Source organism: Hylobates moloch, unplaced genomic scaffold (assembly GCF_009828535.3).
Source record: "Hylobates moloch isolate HMO894 unplaced genomic scaffold, HMol_V3 SCAFFOLD_2, whole genome shotgun sequence".
Taxonomy (NCBI): Eukaryota; Metazoa; Chordata; class Mammalia; order Primates; family Hylobatidae; genus Hylobates; species Hylobates moloch.
This window is the reverse complement of record NW_026652277.1, coordinates 91,484,601-91,506,834: the sequence shown is the minus strand read 5'-3', so window position 1 is coordinate 91,506,834 and position 22,234 is coordinate 91,484,601. Positions and strand designations below refer to the sequence as shown.

At 40.1% G+C, this 22,234-nt stretch overlaps 1 protein-coding gene across 50 annotated transcripts in view; it reads left to right on the top strand.

Annotated features, from left to right (window-relative positions):
- RIMS1 (regulating synaptic membrane exocytosis 1) overlaps positions 1–5,930 on the top strand; it is a 515,539-nt gene extending 509,609 nt beyond the window's left edge. For 11 of the 50 annotated variants that reach the window (XM_032153617.3, XM_032153563.2, XM_058435253.1 and 8 more), the window contains 3 exons: positions 901–1,002; positions 1,604–1,743; positions 3,140–5,923. In XM_032153617.3, coding sequence (XP_032009508.1) covers positions 901–1,002; positions 1,604–1,743; positions 3,140–3,358 — 461 coding nt within the window. In that variant the 3' untranslated portion in view covers positions 3,359–5,923. Of the gene's footprint in view, positions 1–900; positions 1,003–1,603; positions 1,744–3,139 lie in introns of all 50 variants that reach the window. The other 39 variants (XM_058435226.1, XM_058435213.1, XM_058435223.1 and 36 more) reach the window with 8 other exon arrangements.
- Positions 5,931–22,234: the final 16,304 nt, after the last annotated feature.

Below are 22,234 nucleotides of genomic sequence, written 5' to 3'. Positions count from 1 at the left end.
TATTTTTGATACTGATTAGACATACTGTTAATACCAATGTTAGTGAGTGTGGGAGGCAGGAAGAATGATATTTCTGGTGATAGTGCAAACTGGTACAACCTTTCTGGAAGAGTTGGCAGTATGCATGGAATTTTTGGATGTCCATACTATTAGATATGAAAATTTTAAATCTTGGAATTTTATGTTCAAAAAATAACTGATACAAGAATGTGTACAAGAATTCTTACAAAACTGTTCATTATAACCCTATTTACATACACTGCACTATAAAATAGTTTATGTAAATAACCTTTATTTCCATCAATAGGAGTCTGATTTAATAGGTAATGACATGTCCATGCAGTAGTCCATACAGTCAATAAAATGATGGTGTATGATCATGATTGCTGATAGATGATAGATGATAGATAGATAGATAGATGATAGATAGATAGATGATAGATAGATAGATAGATAGATGATAGATAGATAGATAGATAGATGATAGATAGACAGATAGATAGACAGACAGGCAGAGAGATTGATAGAAGTATAAGAATGCTAGGATATTCACCAAATATTAATGGTGGCTTTCTCTGGATAATGAAAATACATATGGTTACAATTTTTTATTATATACTGGATGAAATAAGAGTAAGAAATCTTATTAAGTATGAGAAGTATAGAAATATTTCAGTGTTGTTATAGTCATTTATTAACTAATTTGCAGATCTCATAAGAGGTATTAATACCAGAAAAAAATAAGAGAATGGTCTCCAAATTTGATTTGGAAACTGAGAAAGAAAAGTGGACTGTGGAGTGAGGGGTCTAAATATTAGTTTCTTATCAAAATCTTGAAGATAAAAATCTGCACATAACTGCAAAGAAGCTGAAACACATCTTGCTCCCTTCCATTTGCAGGTGATATACAAATTGGAATGGAGGACAAAAAGGGCCAATTAGAAGTAGAAGTCATTAGAGCACGAAGCCTCACACAAAAGCCTGGTTCCAAATCTACACCTGGTAAGGAGAAGTATTCCTGAATTTGGTGAAGGGACTACTTAATAGGCAAACAAATAAAAATATTTGCTGCATTTTAATTTCATATGCTCTGTTTTGCATCATCTGATTGATTAAAAAGCAGTGTTTCTGTGTTCTTTGATGTTATTAAAGTGGATTTGGGTTTTCCTTGCACAGTTATTCTTTCAGAAGGTGTTAGGAAGTATGTTATAATATTTTTTAAAGTTTAGTTATGGTCGTTTCTTAGCTTGTGTCAATTATTTCCTTTTTGCACACTTAGAAAGGGAAAAGAAAGAAAGAATATAGTTCTAATCATAAAAAGGGACCAATGAGCTTTAAGATATAAACCTGCATTGTAACCCAAGTAAGTCAAAGTCTTCAAATAACTTTGTATACATTGAATCAAAATGAGGAAAATGGCAGTAATAGTAACATATAGATTTAAGGAACAGAATTTATGGAGCAATGGAAATTTTAAGTAATTTAAACAGTCAATGGGAAACTTTCAGTAAGCATCTCTAATTCTCTAATAGGGAATTCTCTAATTTAAAAAATAGTTGAATTTAAGGAATAATTTCTTATATGTTAATATACCTTTGTTTAGCTCCATATGTCAAAGTATATCTTTTGGAAAATGGGGCCTGTATAGCCAAGAAGAAGACAAGAATTGCACGAAAAACCCTTGATCCTTTGTATCAGCAGTCTCTGGTTTTTGATGAAAGTCCACAGGGTAAAGTTCTTCAGGTCAGTAATAGTTTGTTTGGCTTTGACATTGAAATGTCTGTTTTATCCATATATCAAAGAGATGGTCAAACACAAAGAGAATAAAATTTGGTAAAGATAAATGTAGGATAATATTCATGAGTAGACAAAATTCAAATGGTTAGTTTATAATATAAATAGTGTATAATATTAAAAATATTTGGTGGATCTAATAGAGAAAAATTTTATTTTACCTCTCTCTCTTCTTGTCTTTTCTCTCTATATCCTCTCCTTCTAGCTTTGCCCTGTTCCTGCCCTCCTCACTCCTCACTAGATAGATAGATGATAGATAGATAGAGATATATCCTCACTAGATAGATAGATGATAGATAGGTATAGATATATCAAACAAAACAATGCTAATAATAGTTGGTTGAGCATTGCTATATACCAAACATGGGGTACAAAGAGGAAGAGGGAGAGGAAAAGAGAAGTGTGCAGACACCAGCAAATATTGAGTCCTAGTGGAATGCCATATGCATTTCTAGGTGCTTATATACATTATTTAAATTTTGTAACTAACATGTGCAATAAGTATCATTATCCCCATTTTAAAGATTTTGTCTGAGATTCAAGAGGTAAAGTAATTTCACAAAGTTACTCAGTAAATTTTAAAGGCGTGATTCACCACCAACTCTGCTTGTGTAAAACAGGTGAATGAGTTCAGTTGAGAACCTTTACAGATGAATGAAGTATTAGAAAATAGAACCTGGGAGTATGTGAAATGGAAGGCTTGTCTGACACCAGTAGCCAATAGAAGTTGACCTAGATTGTGGTAATTTTTAATGATCTAATTGAAATATTAATCATCTAAATCAAAATTGGCAGGCAGGTCCTCAAAAGGTACCAGCTCACAATTATTTTTTGACCTACCCCTTCACTAAAAAGACCATAATACAAAAGAAATCAAATGAATACTCTCATTATTTGTACATACTTTCTGGTACATACATTCCATGGTACACTGAGTTGGATTGCTCATCTTGCCCTCCTAAATTGCACAAATTTTAATTTTTATATTTTTATGGTCCTGCACATCGCTAATTAGATAGTAGTCACACAAGAAAGGTGTTGCATTCATATAAAAATAATCTTCTGTATTTATTTCTTTAACATGGCTTATGTAGATAATACTCCTCATTGACTAGGAACACACAATCCTTCATTCCATCAGACTAAAAATTATTATGAAGTGTCTATGAGCACCTTAAGGTTTGTGTATCTTCTTATCTGTGCCTTCTCCTTGGTGATAGTTGTGTTCATTGCTCTTTTCCTCTGCTTCACTGACTGGCCCACTTTTACAGCATAGTTGCTTTGAGCCCTTCAAATGTGAAGCAGAGAGAAGTCCAGATAATGTTGCATATCTCTATCTCTGCAGGTGATTGTCTGGGGAGACTATGGCAGAATGGACCACAAATGCTTTATGGGTGTGGCTCAGATCTTGTTGGAAGAACTCGACCTGTCCAGCATGGTGATCGGATGGTACAAATTGTTCCCACCGTCCTCACTGGTGGATCCCACACTCACTCCCCTCACCCGCCGGGCTTCCCAGTCATCTCTGGAAAGTTCAACTGGGCCTCCCTGTATTCGATCATAGTGAACTCATACCAGAGTCATTCCAATAAAACTCTACTTTTCAGGATAATAATCTGAACCAGATATTTCATGATCAAAAGCATTGTTGGAGACAGACAATCAACTTGTGTTTTGCCTGTAGTAGTTTTTCAATATGTCCCAATTGTTATTTAAAACATGGCTTCATATGACAGAACAAGGCAATCTATCAAATTTACAGGAAGAATCAACATGCTGGTGAGAGTCACTGATGCTTCTAACAAATAGAAAAAGAGGAAACTTTAAATCCACGCATACACATACACACATGCACACACACACACACACACACACACACCAAATTGAACAAACTGGAAACTCTCACTCTGTGAAAAGTTGTATTCTACACGTTTCTGCACAGACCACAAGCAGTGTTATTTCCCTGATGTTTGAATTGTTTTGTTCTTTTGTGTGTTTTGTTTATTTGTGTGTTGTTTGTTAGTTTTTGTTTCTTGAGTTTTTGTTTTGTTTTCACCACATCTGTTATTTCCACTAGTTTTTTTTGGCTGTGTCATGACAGGCCTCATGATGCTAACAGAGATTCTTCCCTTCTTTTTTCCAAAAGCACCAAAAAAAAGGGCTGAAGTGGTCTCTGTAGCAGCTCCCCAAAGTGTTAAACAGCTACATAAGGTGAAGCCAAGGAAGGGTTTCACTAGCTTTCATTTTATAATTATTTAAAGTCTTATGTGTGGAAACCCAAGAGACAAAAAGTTATCTTCCAAAATAAATAATCACAGAAGTACTTTTTTAATGAAGAGCCTATCTGTTTGCATTCTAGAAAATTAATTTATGGTTTCCATTGTTTTGCATGGAAGACTTTTAAAGAAGTCAATCTGCAACTAATGCTGGGGACTAAAACTAACTGCATAATTGTTCTTTGAAAACACTCCTTGTAATGCCTTTTTCTTCCTGATATAAAAAAAATGCTCATGTGTATAAACCATACTTTGACTTCCCAAAAATGGTGACTAGGAATGGATTTGAGCCTAAGACACTTTGAGCTATGCCCAGGCTTCTCAGCCATGCCTCAGTGTAGACACACCCATCTGCCCTGGAAAGAGCATGGTATGAGCTGTTCAATATTCCACTGGAAATTCCAGTTGAAATATTCTGCACTAAACTATTGTTTTTATTGAATTTTAGTTTACATTTCTTTAGACTGATGCAAGCACAAAGCTTGATTTTTTAATGCAAAGTGTCTTACTTTTTGGGGGGAAAATAAACAAAATCAACTTTCAATTTGCATTTTCATTTAGTTTTTCTTGGCCTTGAATTTCCCTTGTGACATTCTGTACATGTGCTACAAACTGCAGTCTCTGCAGGTGCATTGATATGTTCTCCCTCCTTTTATGAGTCACTCCACTTTTGTGATTACACAAATAGAGCAGCATGACTTGGAACTGTTCAAAGCTGCATGCACATTTTGTAAAAAAAAATTTTAAAAAGAAAAGAAACAAAAGGTTATTTAATAACGTATGTTAGTTCCACATAGGCCAGCTTGTATGTTGCATGTACTTGTACAGTTTGCTTGTTAATTACTATACTGAAATAACCAAGAAATCTAAGCCATCCATTTTTGTTATAGACATTTTGCAGGTTTTAGCCAGACTCAGTCTCTGGGTCTGTGGTGAAATGTCTATAGATGGACTTTATTTTTTACCCTCCGGAAAACGTGATGTAGTACGGACCAAATTCCTTCTAATAAACATTTTGGTGTAGATTCCTACTGTGGGGCTGTAACACATGTAGACACTGTGTACACACTAGGTTTTAATTCATAGACATATTGCCTGCACCAAGTGAATTATTTATTATTATTTACACATGCCAGAATTATCTGCCCATCATTCCACAGGGCACAGATTGACCACTGCTCACCATGCTGAGCAGGAGGAACTGAAGCATTGGTGCACTTCTACTAGATTCCGTTCTGTCTTAGTGGCCAACAATCAACTGATTATAATTGGGTAGTATCTTTCTATTTTGACCACTTGTCTTAACACTCCCCTGTGCTTTTAAATGAAATTCCAACTCACGTATGTAAACATGTTTAATAAAACTTACTTTTCCTGTCAGTCAGTAGCCATCTGTGTTCTATGTCTTGCCAGATTTCCATTGTGGGTTCTATGGTGCAAAATGGGAGCCAGGCCATGGGAAGGGGAGGCTGGGGTTTGTTGTCTGCTGCGGGCATTTGACTTGACTTGTCACTGCATTATATTATGTCTTAATCGATGGCCCAAAGGGTACTTTGCATCACATACAAGTTTTCACTTCGTCAGCCTGTCTAAGTGAGCACATGACTATACTTCTGAAAAGTGGCATTATTAAAAATAATAAATCTCAGTAAGAATCAAATGGAAGGTTGTTTTCTGCTGCTGTTTGAATGTGCTAATAAAAGAGACAACTCTATTGTCCAATTGCCAAATTATTTCAAGTTATGTGACATATCAAAAAATTGATTCCTGCGTCTCTCGTCATAGTATATTTCCTCTTTCCATCTTTTTCTTCTGAACCCATGACTAATTTGTATAACTTTGGTTTAGAGGACACCAATTTAACAAAAAATAAGCAATACATTTACACTGAATTATCTTTAATAGAATCTTAGGTAATAAAAGTATCTTCAAATACAGATAGATATCCAAAATAATATATTCAAAGAGACATTATTAACTTTTTAGGTTATTTTATTATTTTTTCTTACCTGAAAGTGTGCTCATATATTTAATAATCATCGCCTCTCATGAAACACTTGGTGAGCACTACTTTCACCTTGCATTGTAGTAAAATAACTTTTGTGATCTAGTCTTGTCTTTCTAAGAGCTCTTAACTTTTTATAGACCATGCTGGCTTTAACTTGTAAAGCAAAGTAAACACAGTTACATCAACATCAAATTTGAGGCAATAAAGAGATTGGAGACATAAATGCATCAGTTATTTACAGTTTTTAAACAGTTGACTGAATTTTACCCTATTAAATCATCCATTTGTTTGATCTACAAGACACAAGATTATCTGTTAGGCTGGGTCAGTAAGAGGCAAAAACAACTGATCAGTTCAGTTTAAAACAGAGTAAAGCTGTTTGATGCGCGTGCATTAAGAAAGCTTAGAGCTGGGTGAGGCCAGGAGAAAAGTCTGCCACTGAAACAGGTGATGAGAGTGGGCTTCAGAATTATTGTCTAGACAGAAGGAGAAGAGCAGTAATCTCTCTTCAAGCCATATAAAGCTACCCGGTGTTGGGATTTCAGAGCCTACAGTGATGGGAGGAAGGAACCTGAGGAAAGGCAATTTTGCTGAGTCTTCATGGTTTCTTGCTGACTCTGACAACATATTTCTTGAAATCCCAGTGCCATATGTATCCCGGATAATATATTATCTGATTATACTTAACCAACATTATTAAGGATTTTGTTAAGTACTAGGTGTTAAGTACTTAGAATATAAAGTAGCCATCTATTAAAGTAGCTCCCTGTGTATTGAAAGAGATCATTATATATATATACACATAAAGAAATAATTATGATAGCATACAATAAATCCTCAATGTCATTAAGTTCTGAGAAACTGTGACTTTAAGTAAAATGACACATTAAAAAAACTTTTTTTTTCCTCTGTCAATGTTATTGAGGACCTGCTGTACATTGTTTCACTTAAAATCAGTTTCCAAGAACGGGTGGTTAAGTTAGTCCAAGTTAGGACTTCCTGTATTTGACTTATATACAAAGGCTATGGGATTATTTTTACTCCCTCACAGCAGTCCTAGGAGGTAAGTATAGAACCCCTATTTCTCATAGAAGGCTCTGCAGCTTAGACAAGTGAAGCAACAAGCTAAGGTCACATATGCTGGGATATGAACCAAAGTCTGACCAACTCGGGATCCTGCCATGCTAAGCGCTCTTTGTCCTCTACTAACTGCTGACAGTTCAGCTAGATATTAAAGAATGAAGAGTTCACAAGGTGAGAAAAAATCCTAAGCTAGTTCTCTGCGACGAGGCAGCTCCTGGCCAGCTTGGTCTCCCACAAGTTGCCTGAGCGACTCTGCCTTACGATGGGGGTGGGGGATAGGAAAAGGAGGCAGGTGGGCTCTTCTCCATTCCCTGAAACCTCTTTCTAAGCCTCTCTCTCTCTCCTCTCTCTCTCTCTCTCCCTCCCTCTCCCTCTCCCTGCTCTCTGTCTCCCCACTCCCCTGACCACTCACCATTTGCACTATCAAACTTCATGAATACATAATATGCAGCCTTCAGGAACAGTTTGAGTAAAGGAGATAGAACAAAGAAAGAATTATTTAACTTTCCAAAAGTAGTTTTGTCTACCCTGCCTCCTCCAATTACCATGCCTGCTGCTCATTAATAACCCCAGTCTAGGTTGTCAGACCCAATAAAACAGGGGTCCCCAATCCCTGCGCTATGGACTGGTACTGGTCTGTGGCCTGTTAGGAACTGGGCCACACAGCCAGAGGTGAGCCAGGCAAGTGAGCTCTGCCTCTTGTCAGATTGGCAGCAGCAATAGATTCTCATAGGTGCGTGAACCCTATTATAAACTGTACATGTGAGGGGTCTAGGTTGTGTGCTCCTTATGAAATTCTAATGCCTGATGATCTGTCACTGTCTCCCATCACCCCTAGATGGGACCATCTAGTTGCAGGAAAACAAGATCAGGGCTTCACTGATTCTACATTATGGTGAGTTATATAATTATTTCATTACATATTATAATGTGATAATAGAAATAAAGTGCACAATAAATGTAATGCACTTGAATCATCCTGAAGCCATTCTCCCCCCGGGTCTGTGAAAAAACTGTCTTCCACAAAACCAGCCCCTGGTGCCAAAAAGGTTGGTGACTGCTGCTCTATAGCTCTTACCACAGAACTCCTTTAATTAAAAGTATATACCTATCTTATCACATACTTGGTGGTCAATTGGTTTTTGTAAATGTAAATGTATTAGTTGGATTAAAAAACCCGCAATTGCCCCATCATCCCAGCAAAATCTCCTTTGGATCATCTTGATCCATGCCTAATGCTGAACACATATCTCTGACCAGAAAAATGAAATACATTGATAGACAGGCTTGTGTCAAGAGTCCAGCCCTGGATCTAGGGAATCCAGGCAGTTGCACCCAAACCACATAGAAAAGTTAGGGTAGTTCTCCCAAGGCAATATGGATGCTAGTAGAAGAAAGAGAATGCTTCTGCCTTAGAGAAGGACATGATGGGAAAGTTGTGTCTGCTCTAGATCCATTTTTTCTCTTCTCTCAAGACCTAGGAAAGGTGGGACAAAAATTCTCAAGATTGGCCACACCCAACCACACTCACTCTGATGACACTCATCTTCTCCTCTCTTCCAAATTATCTAGCCACTCATCTGGTGTCTTAAATATTTCTAAGACTCCAGACTGATATTTTGAGGAATATGGCATTATTATATCTATAGCATGCAGGAAGACATACAGCTAACATAAAATACACTACAACATATCTGTTAAATGGAATAATAGTAACACCTACCTCATACAGTTATTTTGAGGATTAAAGTAAATAGTAAATATTACATTTTTAGGACAAAACCTGAATTCATAGTAAGTGGCTTAATAAATGTTAGCACCTATAACCATTATGCATAAACCTAACTTTGTGAAGTCTAAGTTAACCTTGTGAAGATTTCATATGAACACAAAACCCTTGGGCAAATCTGGCCTTCATTTCCTGCTCATTTATCTGGTCCACCACCACTGATAGAATGTCCCTTTCCCGTACTGGCAGATAAAAACAGAGGAAGATTTATCCTCTGTTCAGGTGATAGGAGTGCTAATTTCAATAGCCCATATCACATAACGCTGTCTTCAGGCCATTCTGTGCATCTTCAGTAGGGCTGGTTGTTCCTTCCTTTTCTAGACCAACCTTTGCATTTAGTGAGCACCACCTCTTAGAAGCAGACAGAGAACACCCTCTCTGACCCAGCCCAACAGAACGAGTCAGCTTTAGAAAATGGTGCTTTCTAACCACCATTTTCAGTGCCATTTCCTGGATGATTTCGTTAGCAAGCCTCGCAATTTTTCTGTTCCAGAAATTCTCAGCCTCTCAAGGTTCTCTAACTGCCTTCTGCACTGCGAGGTTCCCAGCCTATTCTCTACCTGAAAATCTGCTCCCATATCACCGAATTCTCCCCAATTTCTCCAGGAGCAGAGGAACTGAGTTGTTTCACTGCAATTACCACCTTTTTCTTTCTCATTTTCTGTATACCCAGTCTAGGTCCTCTCTTCAGATGCTGGATCATCTCTTTCATCCTCCTTTGCAGGTACTTTCATTCTATCACTCCTTTCCTTATTTCTGTCACACAAGATGCGACTGCAGCTTTTCTGATTATATGTGTTATCTATTCATTCCTCTACATTTTCCAAGTTCTACCAATACATAAAATCATCAGAAACCACACGCATACATCACTCTAGCTTGTTCCTGCCATCATGTTCACTCCACCCTAAATTCATGTTTTTTCGTAATGTTTTGCCTTTGGTTTTCGTTGCGTGTGTATTAAAGATGCTTCTTGCATTGGCTATGCATTTCTGTCAACTATTTTTTCCAGTATGTCACTGAATACTTTTTGCAAATATTTTTGTATGTTTATTTTACATTTTATTATTTAGTGTCTGAAAAAAGAATTTTTTTCTACTGAGTGGTTGTGCTTTCTTCTACTATAGAGTTCTTTTTTAAGACGAAATATACTATTCTTTATTTTTATCGTAGAACAGGCATTTTCAGTCTATTAAAAAGTATGGAATGGGATCAAGTGTAATTTTAGAGGCTTCTCATGTTTCTTTTTTATTCCAACTTTTATTATAAGTTAAAGGGTACATGTGCAGGCTTATTACTTGGATAAACTGCATGACACTGAGGCTTGGGGTGTCAGCAATCTCGTTACCGAGGCTGTAAACATAGCACCCAACAAATGGCTTTTCAGCCCATGGCCCCTCCTTCCCCTCACTAGTGATCCCAGTGTCTATTGTTCCCATCTTTATGTTCATGTGTATTCAGTGTTTAGTTCCCACTTATAAGCGAGAACATGCAGTATTTGGTTTTCTGTTCTTTCCTTAGGTCACTTAGGATAATGGCTTCCAGCTCCATCCATATTGCTGCAAAGAGCATGATTTCATTCCGTTTTACGGCTGCATAGTATTCCATGGTGTATATGTACCACGTTTTCTTTATCCAATCCACTGCTGATGGGCACTTAGGTTGATTCTATTATTCTTGCTATTGTGAATAGTGCTGCAATGAACATATGGGTGGATGTGTCTGTTTTGACAGAATGAATTCTTTTCCTTTGGGTACATACCGAGGAGTGGGATTGCTTCTACCACGGGGCACTTAACTTTTCATATGCTTTGGTTCCCTTTGGTGCCTGGTGATACCTATAGACTCCTTCTCAGAATAATGAAGTTAAACTCCTTTAAAAAGTACATAGGAGGAAAATGAAGCCAATTATATTGAAAGAGTTAAAAACATTTTAACAACAAATTTGTAGTCTGGCGTGGTGGCTCACACCTGTAATCCCAACACTTAGGGAGGCTGAAGCAGGCGGATACTTGAGCCCAGGAGTTTTGAGACCAGCCTGGGCAATATGGCAAAAACCCATCTCTACAAAAAAAATTTTAAAAAGCCAGGCACGATGTCACACACCTGTAGTCCTAGCCAGGCACAATGTCACACACCTGTGGTCCTAGCCAGGCACGATGTCACACACCTGTAGTCCTAGCCAGGCACAATGTCACACACCTGTGGTCCTAGCTGCTTGAGAGGCTGAGGCTGCAGATTGATTGAACGTGGGAGGGACAGGCTGCATGAGCTTTTATCACACCAGTGCGCTCCGGTCTGAGTGGCACTGAGACCCTGTCTCAAAAAACAAAATAAAACAAAACAAAAATTTGTCATCTAGCAATACATATGACTTCTTTACTGAGGTATTAAAAGAAATCTAGTGACAGGTCCAATAACTACAGTTGTTTTTGAAGCTGTGATGAGCATAAATACTGGTTGATATTATGAATATGTGTAATTCTGTATTGACAGCAAGGTCACAGGTACTACTATGCTATTGTGCTTTCTTACCTACAGTGATAACTGAAAGAAATTTCAAATTACAATTAGAGATTAGAAAAAAGTAAAGATGCATTTTTTTCTCTTTTTAATTCACAGACTTCCTGAACTCCTGCCTGGGACTGTTGCAGAAATAGTGTAATAACCCATTATATGAGCTTAATTTACCTTGTCTCTCCAGGACTTTGTAAAACAATTATACTCTCACATCAATCATCAAAGAATTCACAGCTAGTATATATTGTTTCTTTTTATGATTTATTCCAATAATGTTATTATGAAATGGCTTCTTGAAACTCTTTGTAAATCCTTTTGAAATAATTCAAGTTAAAAATAATGACATAAACAAGTAGTTCAGTATATGGCACAGAGACTGTACACAAACACAAATGGTAGAATGAATGCACAACACAAAAACTGAGGACTCCACATTCTTCTGGATCACTGCTTCTCAGTCTATAAAAACTCAATCTCCTTTCCATAAATCCCAAAGTTTCACCTCCAACTCCCAAAACAGCTACAGTTATAATGCTAAAGGGATCCATAGCTATTTCTTCAGCTGAGAATCAAAATAAAGTCTATGTTTCTTGTTGCCCCTAGCCAGGATTCTCTTGCATGCTAGCTTGTATTCTAAAAACAACACTTTTGGTTTGTGTGGCTTCTGCTTTTCTTTGGTCTAATTTCACCATCTGGCATAGTTTGGACGTCCCCTCCAAATCTCATGTTGAGATGTAATCCCCAGTGTAGGAGCTGGGGCCTGCGGGGAGCTGCTTGGGTCATGGGGATGGATCCCTCCTGGCTTAGTGCCGTCCCCACCACAAAGAGTGAGTTCTCAGGAGATCTGGTCCTTTAAAAGTGTGGGGCACCTCCCCCTGCCCTTGCTCCTGTTTTCCCCGTACGAAGTACCAGCTCCCACTTTGCCTCCCACCATGAGTAAAAGCTCCCTGAGGCCTCCCAATAAGCAAGCAGATGCCTGCACAACGCTGCCTGTACAGTCTGCCCAACCGTGAGCCAATTAAATGTCTTTTCTTTATAAATTAACCAGTCTCAGGTATTTCTTTATAGGAATGCAAGAATGACCTAACATGGTATTGTATCAAATATGTTGTTTGATTTCTCAACCATGTATACTAAGGTGGAGATTTCTACACTGTAAGTATAATAATTGGGCTCAATAAAATTGCAAGTAACCAAAATGAAGTGCTCTATGACACACAAATTAAAAAAAAAACACTCCTATTTGAAGGTTTTTTTTTTCTAAATCATTGCAACAGTAAATTTTAAAATTACAAATTAATTTTGACTTTATAAATCCACCACCTTTATTTCTGGCAGTTAACCTATTGGAGTCCCCTTTTCCTTAGGGTTTTCTTATCCTTCTGAAAGCAGCTACAGGCTGAAATAAAAGTATTTTCCAAGCTGTTCTTTTGTAAATTTGTAACCCCCCTGATGACATAAAGCAAAGTGTGCATGTTGAGGTTGGAAGAGTTGGAGATTTGAGAGCTAGAAGGGTAACAGAGGGGGAAATGTCTAGAAATAGTGGAGGGATAAAGGGCAACTGGGATCAGTGGGGATGCCTGTCTCATTCCATAGTAGAGCAATAGCTCAACCATGGTCAGGCTGTATCCTAAAGCCGGAGAAACAGTGGTCAGTCATGGTTCAATTTCACTTTTGTGCTCCAATGTTAGAACTAAGTTTTTCAAAAATTTATGACAGGTCACCACGTTATAAAGGAAATGGTTTATGAGAGCTGGTTCCTGTACTGTAAAACAATTTCCACTTACTCTCCTCTCTCTCCCTGAATTTCAGCTCCTCCCAAGTGCCCCCCCAACCCCCAGGCTCTCTGCTTTTTGATTCCTCCATTCTGAAGAGGAGAAGGCAGATCTTCCCCTGCATTCTCTGCCAAGGACTCACCCGCTGCTCACTCATCTGTGTTCTGCCACCACAACTTCATAGGCAGCTAAGATCAGTGCTCAAATTTTAACGTTGCAACCATTTACCTTGGGATCCTGTTAAAACACACATTCAATTTTAGAAGTCCAAGATGAGGCCTCAGATAATGCATCTCTAACACACTCCCAGGCAGGACCTATTATGTCATTTAGGAGGTCTAGTACAAAATAAAAATGTGAGGCCCCATGTTAAAAAATTCTTAAGGTTTTCAAGATAGCAACAGCAGAGCATGAAGCCAAGAGCAGGCCTCCTGAGTGCGAGGCCTGGTATGACTGCCCAGGACCCAGGCCTATGAAGCCGGCCCCACCTCCAAGTGATGCAGGGGTTGGAGGAGCTCAGTTTGCACAGAAAGATTGAACGCCCAGGCCTAGAAAGCGGAGCCTTGTGACTGGCCACACTTTCCACTGGCCTTTCTATCTACTAAGCAAAACCAGCAAAACCACTCATGATTTTTCAGTCTAGATCTCTGATTCATCAATTAAAATTGATAAGTTGGTACCCCTAGAGTAATGCTCCAGAAATGCACTTGTTTTTCTTTAAAACACTCTTGATGAAAGCTTTCCAATTATAAAGAATTAAGAAACATTCTTTGAGCCTTTCTTTAGACAATGATGGAAGAGGTAGGAGGCAGGACAAATGGGAAGGCCCCAGAACCTTCACTCGTGCTATGAGCTTTGCTCTGTTTGACCATTTTATTGGGGGTAGGTAAAGGAGGATGTTGATGTGAGTCAGTCAGGCAAATTTCACTTTTGTGAAAAGATAGATGGAGACTAAGATAGATTCTCTCTCTCTCCCTTTTTTTTTTCTTTTTTTTTGAGACAATATCTCTCTCTGTCACCCAAGCTGGAATGCAGTGGTGCAATCCTGAAGCCCCAAACTTCTGGGCTCAGGCTCGGCCTCCTCCGTAGCCAGGACAAAAGGCATGCACCACCACAACTGGCTAATTTTTAAATTTTTTTTTAGAGATGGGGGTTGGACTATGTGGGCCAGCCTGGTCTCAAACTCCTGGCCTCAAGCAGTCTTCCTGCCTTGCCCTCTCAGAGGGCTGGGGTTACAGGTGTGAGGCACCACACCAGGCCTGATTCTTTTACTCTAATAGCAACCACAAACCAAATATAACTCTGAGCTACATAAATCCTCTTTCCTAGGAAATTAGGCTATGAGAACCCTAGTTGTTGGAGAGTGAAACAAAGTTCCACCACTTTAGGGTTGGATTGCCTCTCAGTTCCAAAGGTAACAGGAAGCCCAGTGTCAAGGTATCACCTGGCCTCCTGCAATCCCAACCCTCCTCACCTTCCCACGCTGGACTCCTGCCTGTTAGCTACCATTAGGGCACCAGATGGATAGGAACTAGGAAAATAGGAAATTCAAAATAGTGTATCTAGTGGCATGTTCTCACATCCTAGGAGGCTGTGAAATATTTGTGAATTTCCACTGCTCTATTAACAGGCGAATAGCAGTTGTATTACCTGGTTCTTCTCAAAATTTAGTTTAAAAAGAAATCTCACTCTGCCACACTAGCATTTGGCTCAAAATTATGAACAAGGGTTTCAGTCTGTAGGCAGGGGCCTCAACCCTGCCCTCTGTTGGTGAGAGCTAGAATCTCATAAAATAAGAGGGTGTGGTGGCGCATCTCAGCCACAAGATGGCAGCAGTGCTTCGTGCAGTTCCGAGAAGACGCTGAACGCAGAGGGAACTTTCGAGAGTCACTGCTGATGCGCAGCCTTCAGTAGGGAAAATTTAACTAGGACTGACTAAACCTTAAGGTTAAGGACAGGCCGGGCGCAGTGGCTCACGCTTGTAATCCCAGCACTTTGGGAGGCCGAGGCGGGCGGATCACGAGGTCAGGAGATCGAGACCATGGTGAAACCCCGTCTCTACTAAAAATACAAAAAAAAAAAAATTAGCCGGGCGTAGTGGCGGACGCCTGTAGTCCCAGCTACTCGGAGAGGCTGAGGCAGGAGAATGGCGTGAACCTGGGAGGCGGAGCTTGCAGTGAGCCGAGATCGCGCCACTGCACTCCAGCCTGGGCGACAGAGCGAGACTCCGTCTCAAAAAAAAAAAAAAAAAAAAAAATGGTTAAGGACAAATCTTGTGGGGCAACTGCCTTTTATATGGTGTAAAAATATCTGCTTGAGAATACAGTATAAGTATTTTATAATTATATGCATACTCAAATCTTTTTCATCTTTATCTCCATCAAGAGGTTTTGTTTTGGTGACTGAATTCTGAGTTTTGACTCACCTCCCTTGAGATTATAGGTTCATTTTCAGTCCCCAGGTGCGTGGCCAGAGAATCTCTGTCGTTTCCACTTATGGAATAAAGTTGCCCTGTCCCTGGGACCAATGCCACCATGCTCAAGCACAGCCATGTGCGGACGTGCCACGCCAAGGTCAAGTACCCAGGACAGGGGGGCAGAGAGGAGGCATGAGCAGCAGGGAGAGAACTTCTGAAGGCTGGACCATGAGCCACCACTGGAAGGTGCGTAAGGGGCTGTGCACTCTTTCCTGGGGCTGCCACAACAAAGTACCACAAAGCTTGTGGCTTAAAACGACAAGAACTTCTTTTTAAAATGGCAAGAACTTATTTTACCATTCTAGAGGCCAGAAATGTGAAATCAAGGTGCCAGCAGACCCACACTCCCTCCAAAGGCCTCAGGGAAGAATGCTTCCTGCCCACTCCCAGCTCCTGGGGCCTACTGGCACTCCTTGACTTGTGGCAGTAGAACTCCAGTCTCTACCTCCATCCTCACATGGCCTTCCCGGTGCCCCTCTCTCTTCTCTTTTTTTGATCTCTTATAAGGACATTTGTCATTGGATTTGGGCCCCACCCTAAGTCAAGGCCTTCTCATCTCAAGATCCTTACCTTAATTATATCTGCAAAGACCTTTCTTCCAAGTAAGATCACATTCAGATGTTCCGAGTGGACTTTTATTTTGGGATGGGGGTCATCATTCAACCCACTACAGGTGGGAGGCAGGTGATTCCTTGTCACCATTCTAATTATTCTCACCATGATTATGGAATTTCAATCAATGTGGAGAAAAGCCAGTAAACATCAGGACAAAGCAGCAAAGTTCACTTGACTATGAATGTGGGAGTTTCTAGAGGCGCATCGTTGGCAAAGGCACCCTCTCTCCCCAGAGATGTCTCTCTGAACCCCTCTGTGGAATCTGTGAAATAACTCCCTAGTAACTTGAACCCACCAGGATTTAAAGCATTTCAAAGTGTGTGTGATTAATAACAATCTAATAATGACACTCTAATTTGTGTACAAATACCATAATATTAACAAAAATATTATAATGCAAACATATTCTAATTCAATTAGTCTTTTGTGGTGAACAGGTATGAATAATTGGATCTATAACCTCATAGTTAATGAGATTATATAACTATATACCATTGGGCAGAAAAAATTGTGATAATCCTACCTACCCTGCTTGCCTAAGAGAAAAGGCTATCAAAGTGTTTTTAAATATATAAAACCCTCTAAGAACGAAAGGTATGCTTTTCTTTCTCGTCCACTTCTGCAGCACATACGGGCATGTGTGAGTATGTGTAAACAACAAACACTGAACCTGATCCCATGCGACTCCAAGTCCAGTCCTCTGACCAGTAGCACCAGCAACAGCTGGGAGCTTGTTGGAAATACAGAGCCTCAGGTCCCGCCCCAAACTGACTGAATCAGACTCCGCTGTTTAACAAAATCCCCGAGTGATTCGTAGAGATACTAAAGTTTGAGAAGCCCTGCTCTAAATAATCTCGTTTGGTAAGTTTTATTCACTAAAATGGGAGTCCTCCATATTTTTCTCATAATTAGGCTCCCTAGGAACCATCAGGTGTGAGCAGTGGTTGGCACAGGGAGAGGAAGAAGGCACTTTTACCCGATATGCGGTCCTCCTTTGCTGACAATCCACCCTCCTTCCCCAGCAAGCCAGATTATGAACCTCAGGAGCAGTGCCTGACTTAGACATCAGTTGGGTTCAGCTTTTATGACTAGGAAAGATCCATGGGGCTGCCCTGATTGAGGAAGGGTAAGTACTGTGATCTTGACTCTGGCCTTTTAATGTGGCATTTTCCAAGACAACTGAAAAAGTAACTGCAAGGGTGTGTCAGAAACATTGGTTTAAAAAAAAAAAGGGGGGGGGAAAGGGAAAATATTAAAACATAAGAAAGACAAAAGAGCCCATTGCAGAATCCTTTGATTTTTCTCACTCCTGATTCCTTATAGGAACAATGTGACTAACGATAACCTTCGTCTCAATCAGGTAAGACCCCTGTCGTGAAAGCATTCTGCTTTGAGGTGCCCAGATGGAAGGTGCTTTACAAATAGAGAATGATGGCAGCTGGGCTGGCATTTGTGTGGTCTCTTACTATTTAAAAGCAGAGAGTGCCTGACAGTGCTGCAGGGTTTCACTTGGTCCCACTGTGGGTTGGCGAGCTCTCTGGCTGGGTCCTGGTTGCCAAGGAAACTGCTGCAGAAGAGATTGAGACTGTCTGGGTTCTTGGTTGATTGGTGGAGCTGAGAGCAGAATTTTATATAAGAAATACGTATTTTCAGTGACCAGAGCAAAAGTAAATAATGGCCACTAGAGGGAATCACATCCATCTTCTCCAACAGAGTTCATTTGGATAGAAACTCTTAGCAATGAAGAAGTAGCCTTCTCAGGAACAATAAATAGGACTTAGAAATCTCCAGCTCAAACTTATGTGCTGTATGGGGAGCCATTGCCTTAGCTGGGCACAGGAGTTTTATCATCCTCTTTTAGGCAAACCTGGGAATGCAATGACTGGGTCAGTCTCAGATCACTTCCTTGCCGTATGTTGGCACACAACTGATTAAGGACTACAGAGAAATGCTGTCTTGCCATCTTCTCTTAGAGGGGAGACGGGATTTGTATGTGGCATTTGTTGATCTTGCTCACTGCACCTCTGTGAACTTTTCTTCACTGCCTCCCAGGTAGCACCAGCTGTTCCTCTGTGTTCCCGTAGTACAATATTCAAGTCTTTATTACCACATTCTACTACAATTTGCTGGGAGGTGGAGAGGGATCTACTCCTTTTACCAGTCAAGTAATTTGCTTAAAGTCAAAGATTATGTTTATTGCTCTATTACAAGTGCCTGGCACAGTATCTAACATAGCAGGTCCTCAATAATTATTTGAGTGAATTGCCCGCCCTTAGCGTAGGCTGAGTGAAGGCTGAGCAGACACAACAATGACTTTTTCAGAAAACCTCAATGAAGCAGAAACAACACAATCATTATATGGAAGACTTAGTAATTGCCAGTAGGTTACATAGTTATTGCATCTAATTTCCGTATTCCTGCCAACGCTATAAGGTAGGTAGCATTGCCCACACTTACAGGAAAAGAGAGTGAACCCCAGAAAGGTTAAGTGACTTTGCGGGTATCACAGCTAGTCAGTTACTGAGCCAGTATATGCATCCAGGTCTATCTGATTGCAAAGCAGTGTTCTTAGCCATCATGCCAGGCTATCTCAGAGCCTTCTAATGAATCCTGTAGAGCCCTGCATATGGTGTTCCCCAGAGTTGAAGGACACAAACCTCTTGCAGTGATAGAACTGTCCTTGGTGAAAAGGCATAAGGTAAGATAACAGGTTGGATGGGATTCAGCTGGGACCTAAGATGTATGCATAATGATAACAGCCCAATAACAGAGAAAAGGTACGCTGGGGGTCAAATCCGAGCTCCAGAAATTACTAGCTTTGTAGCCTTTTGCAAGGAATGAAAATACTTTGTTCTTCAGATCCCTCATCTCCAAGTTGAGGAAAGTTAATATTATTTTCTTAAAAGGAAAAATTGTAAGAATTTTAAAACGATATTTGCCAATGTGCATAGTACAGCTCCCAACACATAATGCCTAATGAATTATCACCATCATCTTTATTATCAATACTATCATGCTCATTATAGGTGCTATTTTCATTATATAAAGTGTTTCACTTAAAAGCCTAAGGAGCTGCCCAAATTTAAGCATAATTTGAATATCATTGCAAAACCACCTCCTTTAAAAGGTTAAAGAAGCTGGGAAGATGTTACCCAAGAGAAGAAAGGATTCTGTCTGGTCAGCTGACATTCTCATCACAACCTGCCAACAATCCATTGTGAGGTTTGCATAAGTCATTTGACGTCATTGCCACAACTGTTAAAGAAGGTAGTAAAAGTGAAGCATAGTTTGAAAACTACAAAGACCCATACAGAGGCTCTTACTCTCTGCTTGTTAACTAAAATTCACAAAAACATTTCAGTTTTTCTTCCCTATTTAAGACAGGTTGAGACGCCTTTGAGTCTCCTTATCTATCCACACTCTCCCCTCCCCTCTGCTGCCCATGGCCACTAGCTCGTCAGGGAAAAAGAGAGGAGAGAGAGAGGTGTATCCTTTCCGTTAAACTCATGATTAAATAACGACACTTTAAGGATGAGGTCCGCACTTTCTATTTCTTGGTGGCTTTTCTAATTCTGTAAATATGCTGACCTGTCTTTATAGGTAGAAGACTCTCTATGGCCTGGAGAAGCTATCCTCAAGTCACTTGACAGCCCAGGAGGCATATGTTGTAGTTACTTCACAACCGCCAGTTGCTGGAGACCACAGTTAGAGCCAATCAGCAGGTGCTCTGAGGGGCGGGAGCCTCCTGATTGCCTTCAGATGAGCTTTCCCGGACCTTATTGTTTAACAGGCATATGTGGCAGTAACAGTTCTCCAGTTACTGTGTTTTTCGGCTGTCGTAAGACCATGGTCTTGTGGATGCCCCGTCAGTGTTCATGTTAATTGGACATCTTGATAACATCCACAGAACACAATTTATCCAGTCCAGGGATTACCTACTTCCTCCTAATAGCTTCTTGAAAGCCACAGTTCCATGAAAGCTGTGAGATAATAAATTTGTGTTGTTTTCAGCCTCTAAATTTTTGGTAGTTTTATGCAGCAATAGAAAATAATGTAATAACTGACTCGCACTCTCCAAAACTTTCAAGGTCATGAAAGACAAGGAAAGATTGAAGGCCTGTCACAGATCAAAAGAGAACAAAGGGAAGTGACAACTAAAGGCAATGTGAGATCCTGAGTTGCACCTGGGGACAGAAAACTACATTAGTTCTATAACTGGTGAAATGTAAATACAGTGTGTAGTTTAATTTAAAAAAAAAGGAAAAAGAAAAAGAAAGCCACAGTTCCAGAGCCTGTTAACTTTTATCCTATGGTGTTTATCCAGCTGAATTTCCTTTCCTCCCAAATGTTCTGTAGCTGATGGGATCTGTGTAAATAGAGATACTTCAGCTCAAATATGCATTCATTTTACTCAGTTAATGCAACCTCTACCTTTGCAGTTATCCAGTTATTAAGACGACAGCCCTGCTTGAGATTCTTGCTGCCTTCCATAGACAATTTCAGAAAGGCTGCAATTATAAGCAGCACAGTCTGAACGTGCTCAGCACACTCGGGCTGTCTAGCTTTGAACCAAACAGGCTTATCTTGGCTTAGAAAAAGAAGCCATAAACAGAGACAGAAATGCAGTTAAAGCATTATATTTAGCATTGCATATGCTTAGGTCAAAATCAACCTTCCAAAATTGTAATGCCAGAAATTCAGTTTAACTCCCGAAATGTGAGTGAATCCTAAAATATTAAAGCTGGAAGGAACTACTCATTTTATAGAGGAAGTAACTGGGTCTAGACAGGTAAAATAACCTTTTAAGCTCCTCATTGGTGACAGAGCCAGCACTAGAACCCATTTATCATGAAGCCCAGTGCCACCCCCACTAGTGTCTTAGAGACTCGTTTTTGTTTGCCCATTAGAGTTAAGAAATGGTTCAAACTGTTCACAGACATTATCTCATTTGATTGGCACACATGTTGTATTGATTTCTATATAAGGACCTAGTAAGTGAAGTAGAAGAATCCTGAGCTGTTTTACAATTCCCTCTTCTCCACCTCTGGAGATCACTCCTCAACTGGAAAGATATCGATTTGAATCCATTTGTGTAATGTCAAAACACCAAAGCCACATATCCATGTGCACAGAGGTAGCTTTGCTCTCTTGTTTTTCCTCGATACAGGCACAGGGCTTCAGTGTAATCTGAGCAGGCTCAGGAGAATTATTCAGTGACAGATCCACAAAGGAAGCAAGGCAAAAAAGAGAGCACATGGGAGAGATTAGTTTGGAAGTGACTCTGTTGCTTATTCCTGGCTTTTGCTGACATTCAGAGGGATTAAGACAGCATGAAGGAAGAATGACTAACACAGCCGCCTGCTCGCCTCAGGGGGTGCAGCTCCTGTGGGTCTCTGCATTGCAAGAGGAATGGAAGGCGGGTGTTCAGGGCAGCAGGATCCCTGGGGAGGAGCCGAGTCCGCAGAACTGCCCATGCCTGGGCTGAGGGTGGTCAGGAGGCCTGGATCCCTATCTGGGCCCTGCCACAAGCTTGGCCGAGTCATTTACCCACTCAGAACAGCTCTCCTCACCTAGGACGTGGAAGAGTTGAACCATATTGGGGTATTAAACATCATGATTACTAATATTACTACTATCATTATTATTATTATTTGCAAATAAGAAGATGAACATGAAAGAGATTTTTTAAATACATGGACTGACTTCGGTGATTGAGTGGGTGAAAACTCCTACTGCAGGCCCTCCCCTGCCTGGGTCCCTGGAGCAGCCCCTGCACACTCCGTTGAGCAGAGTCTGAAAGCAAAGAGCTGGTTTTTAAGGGTCTCTCATTTCCCACCTTATATTTTTGCTTCCATGTAAATCCATCCTTTGTGCCAAGTACCTTCTAACACATCACCA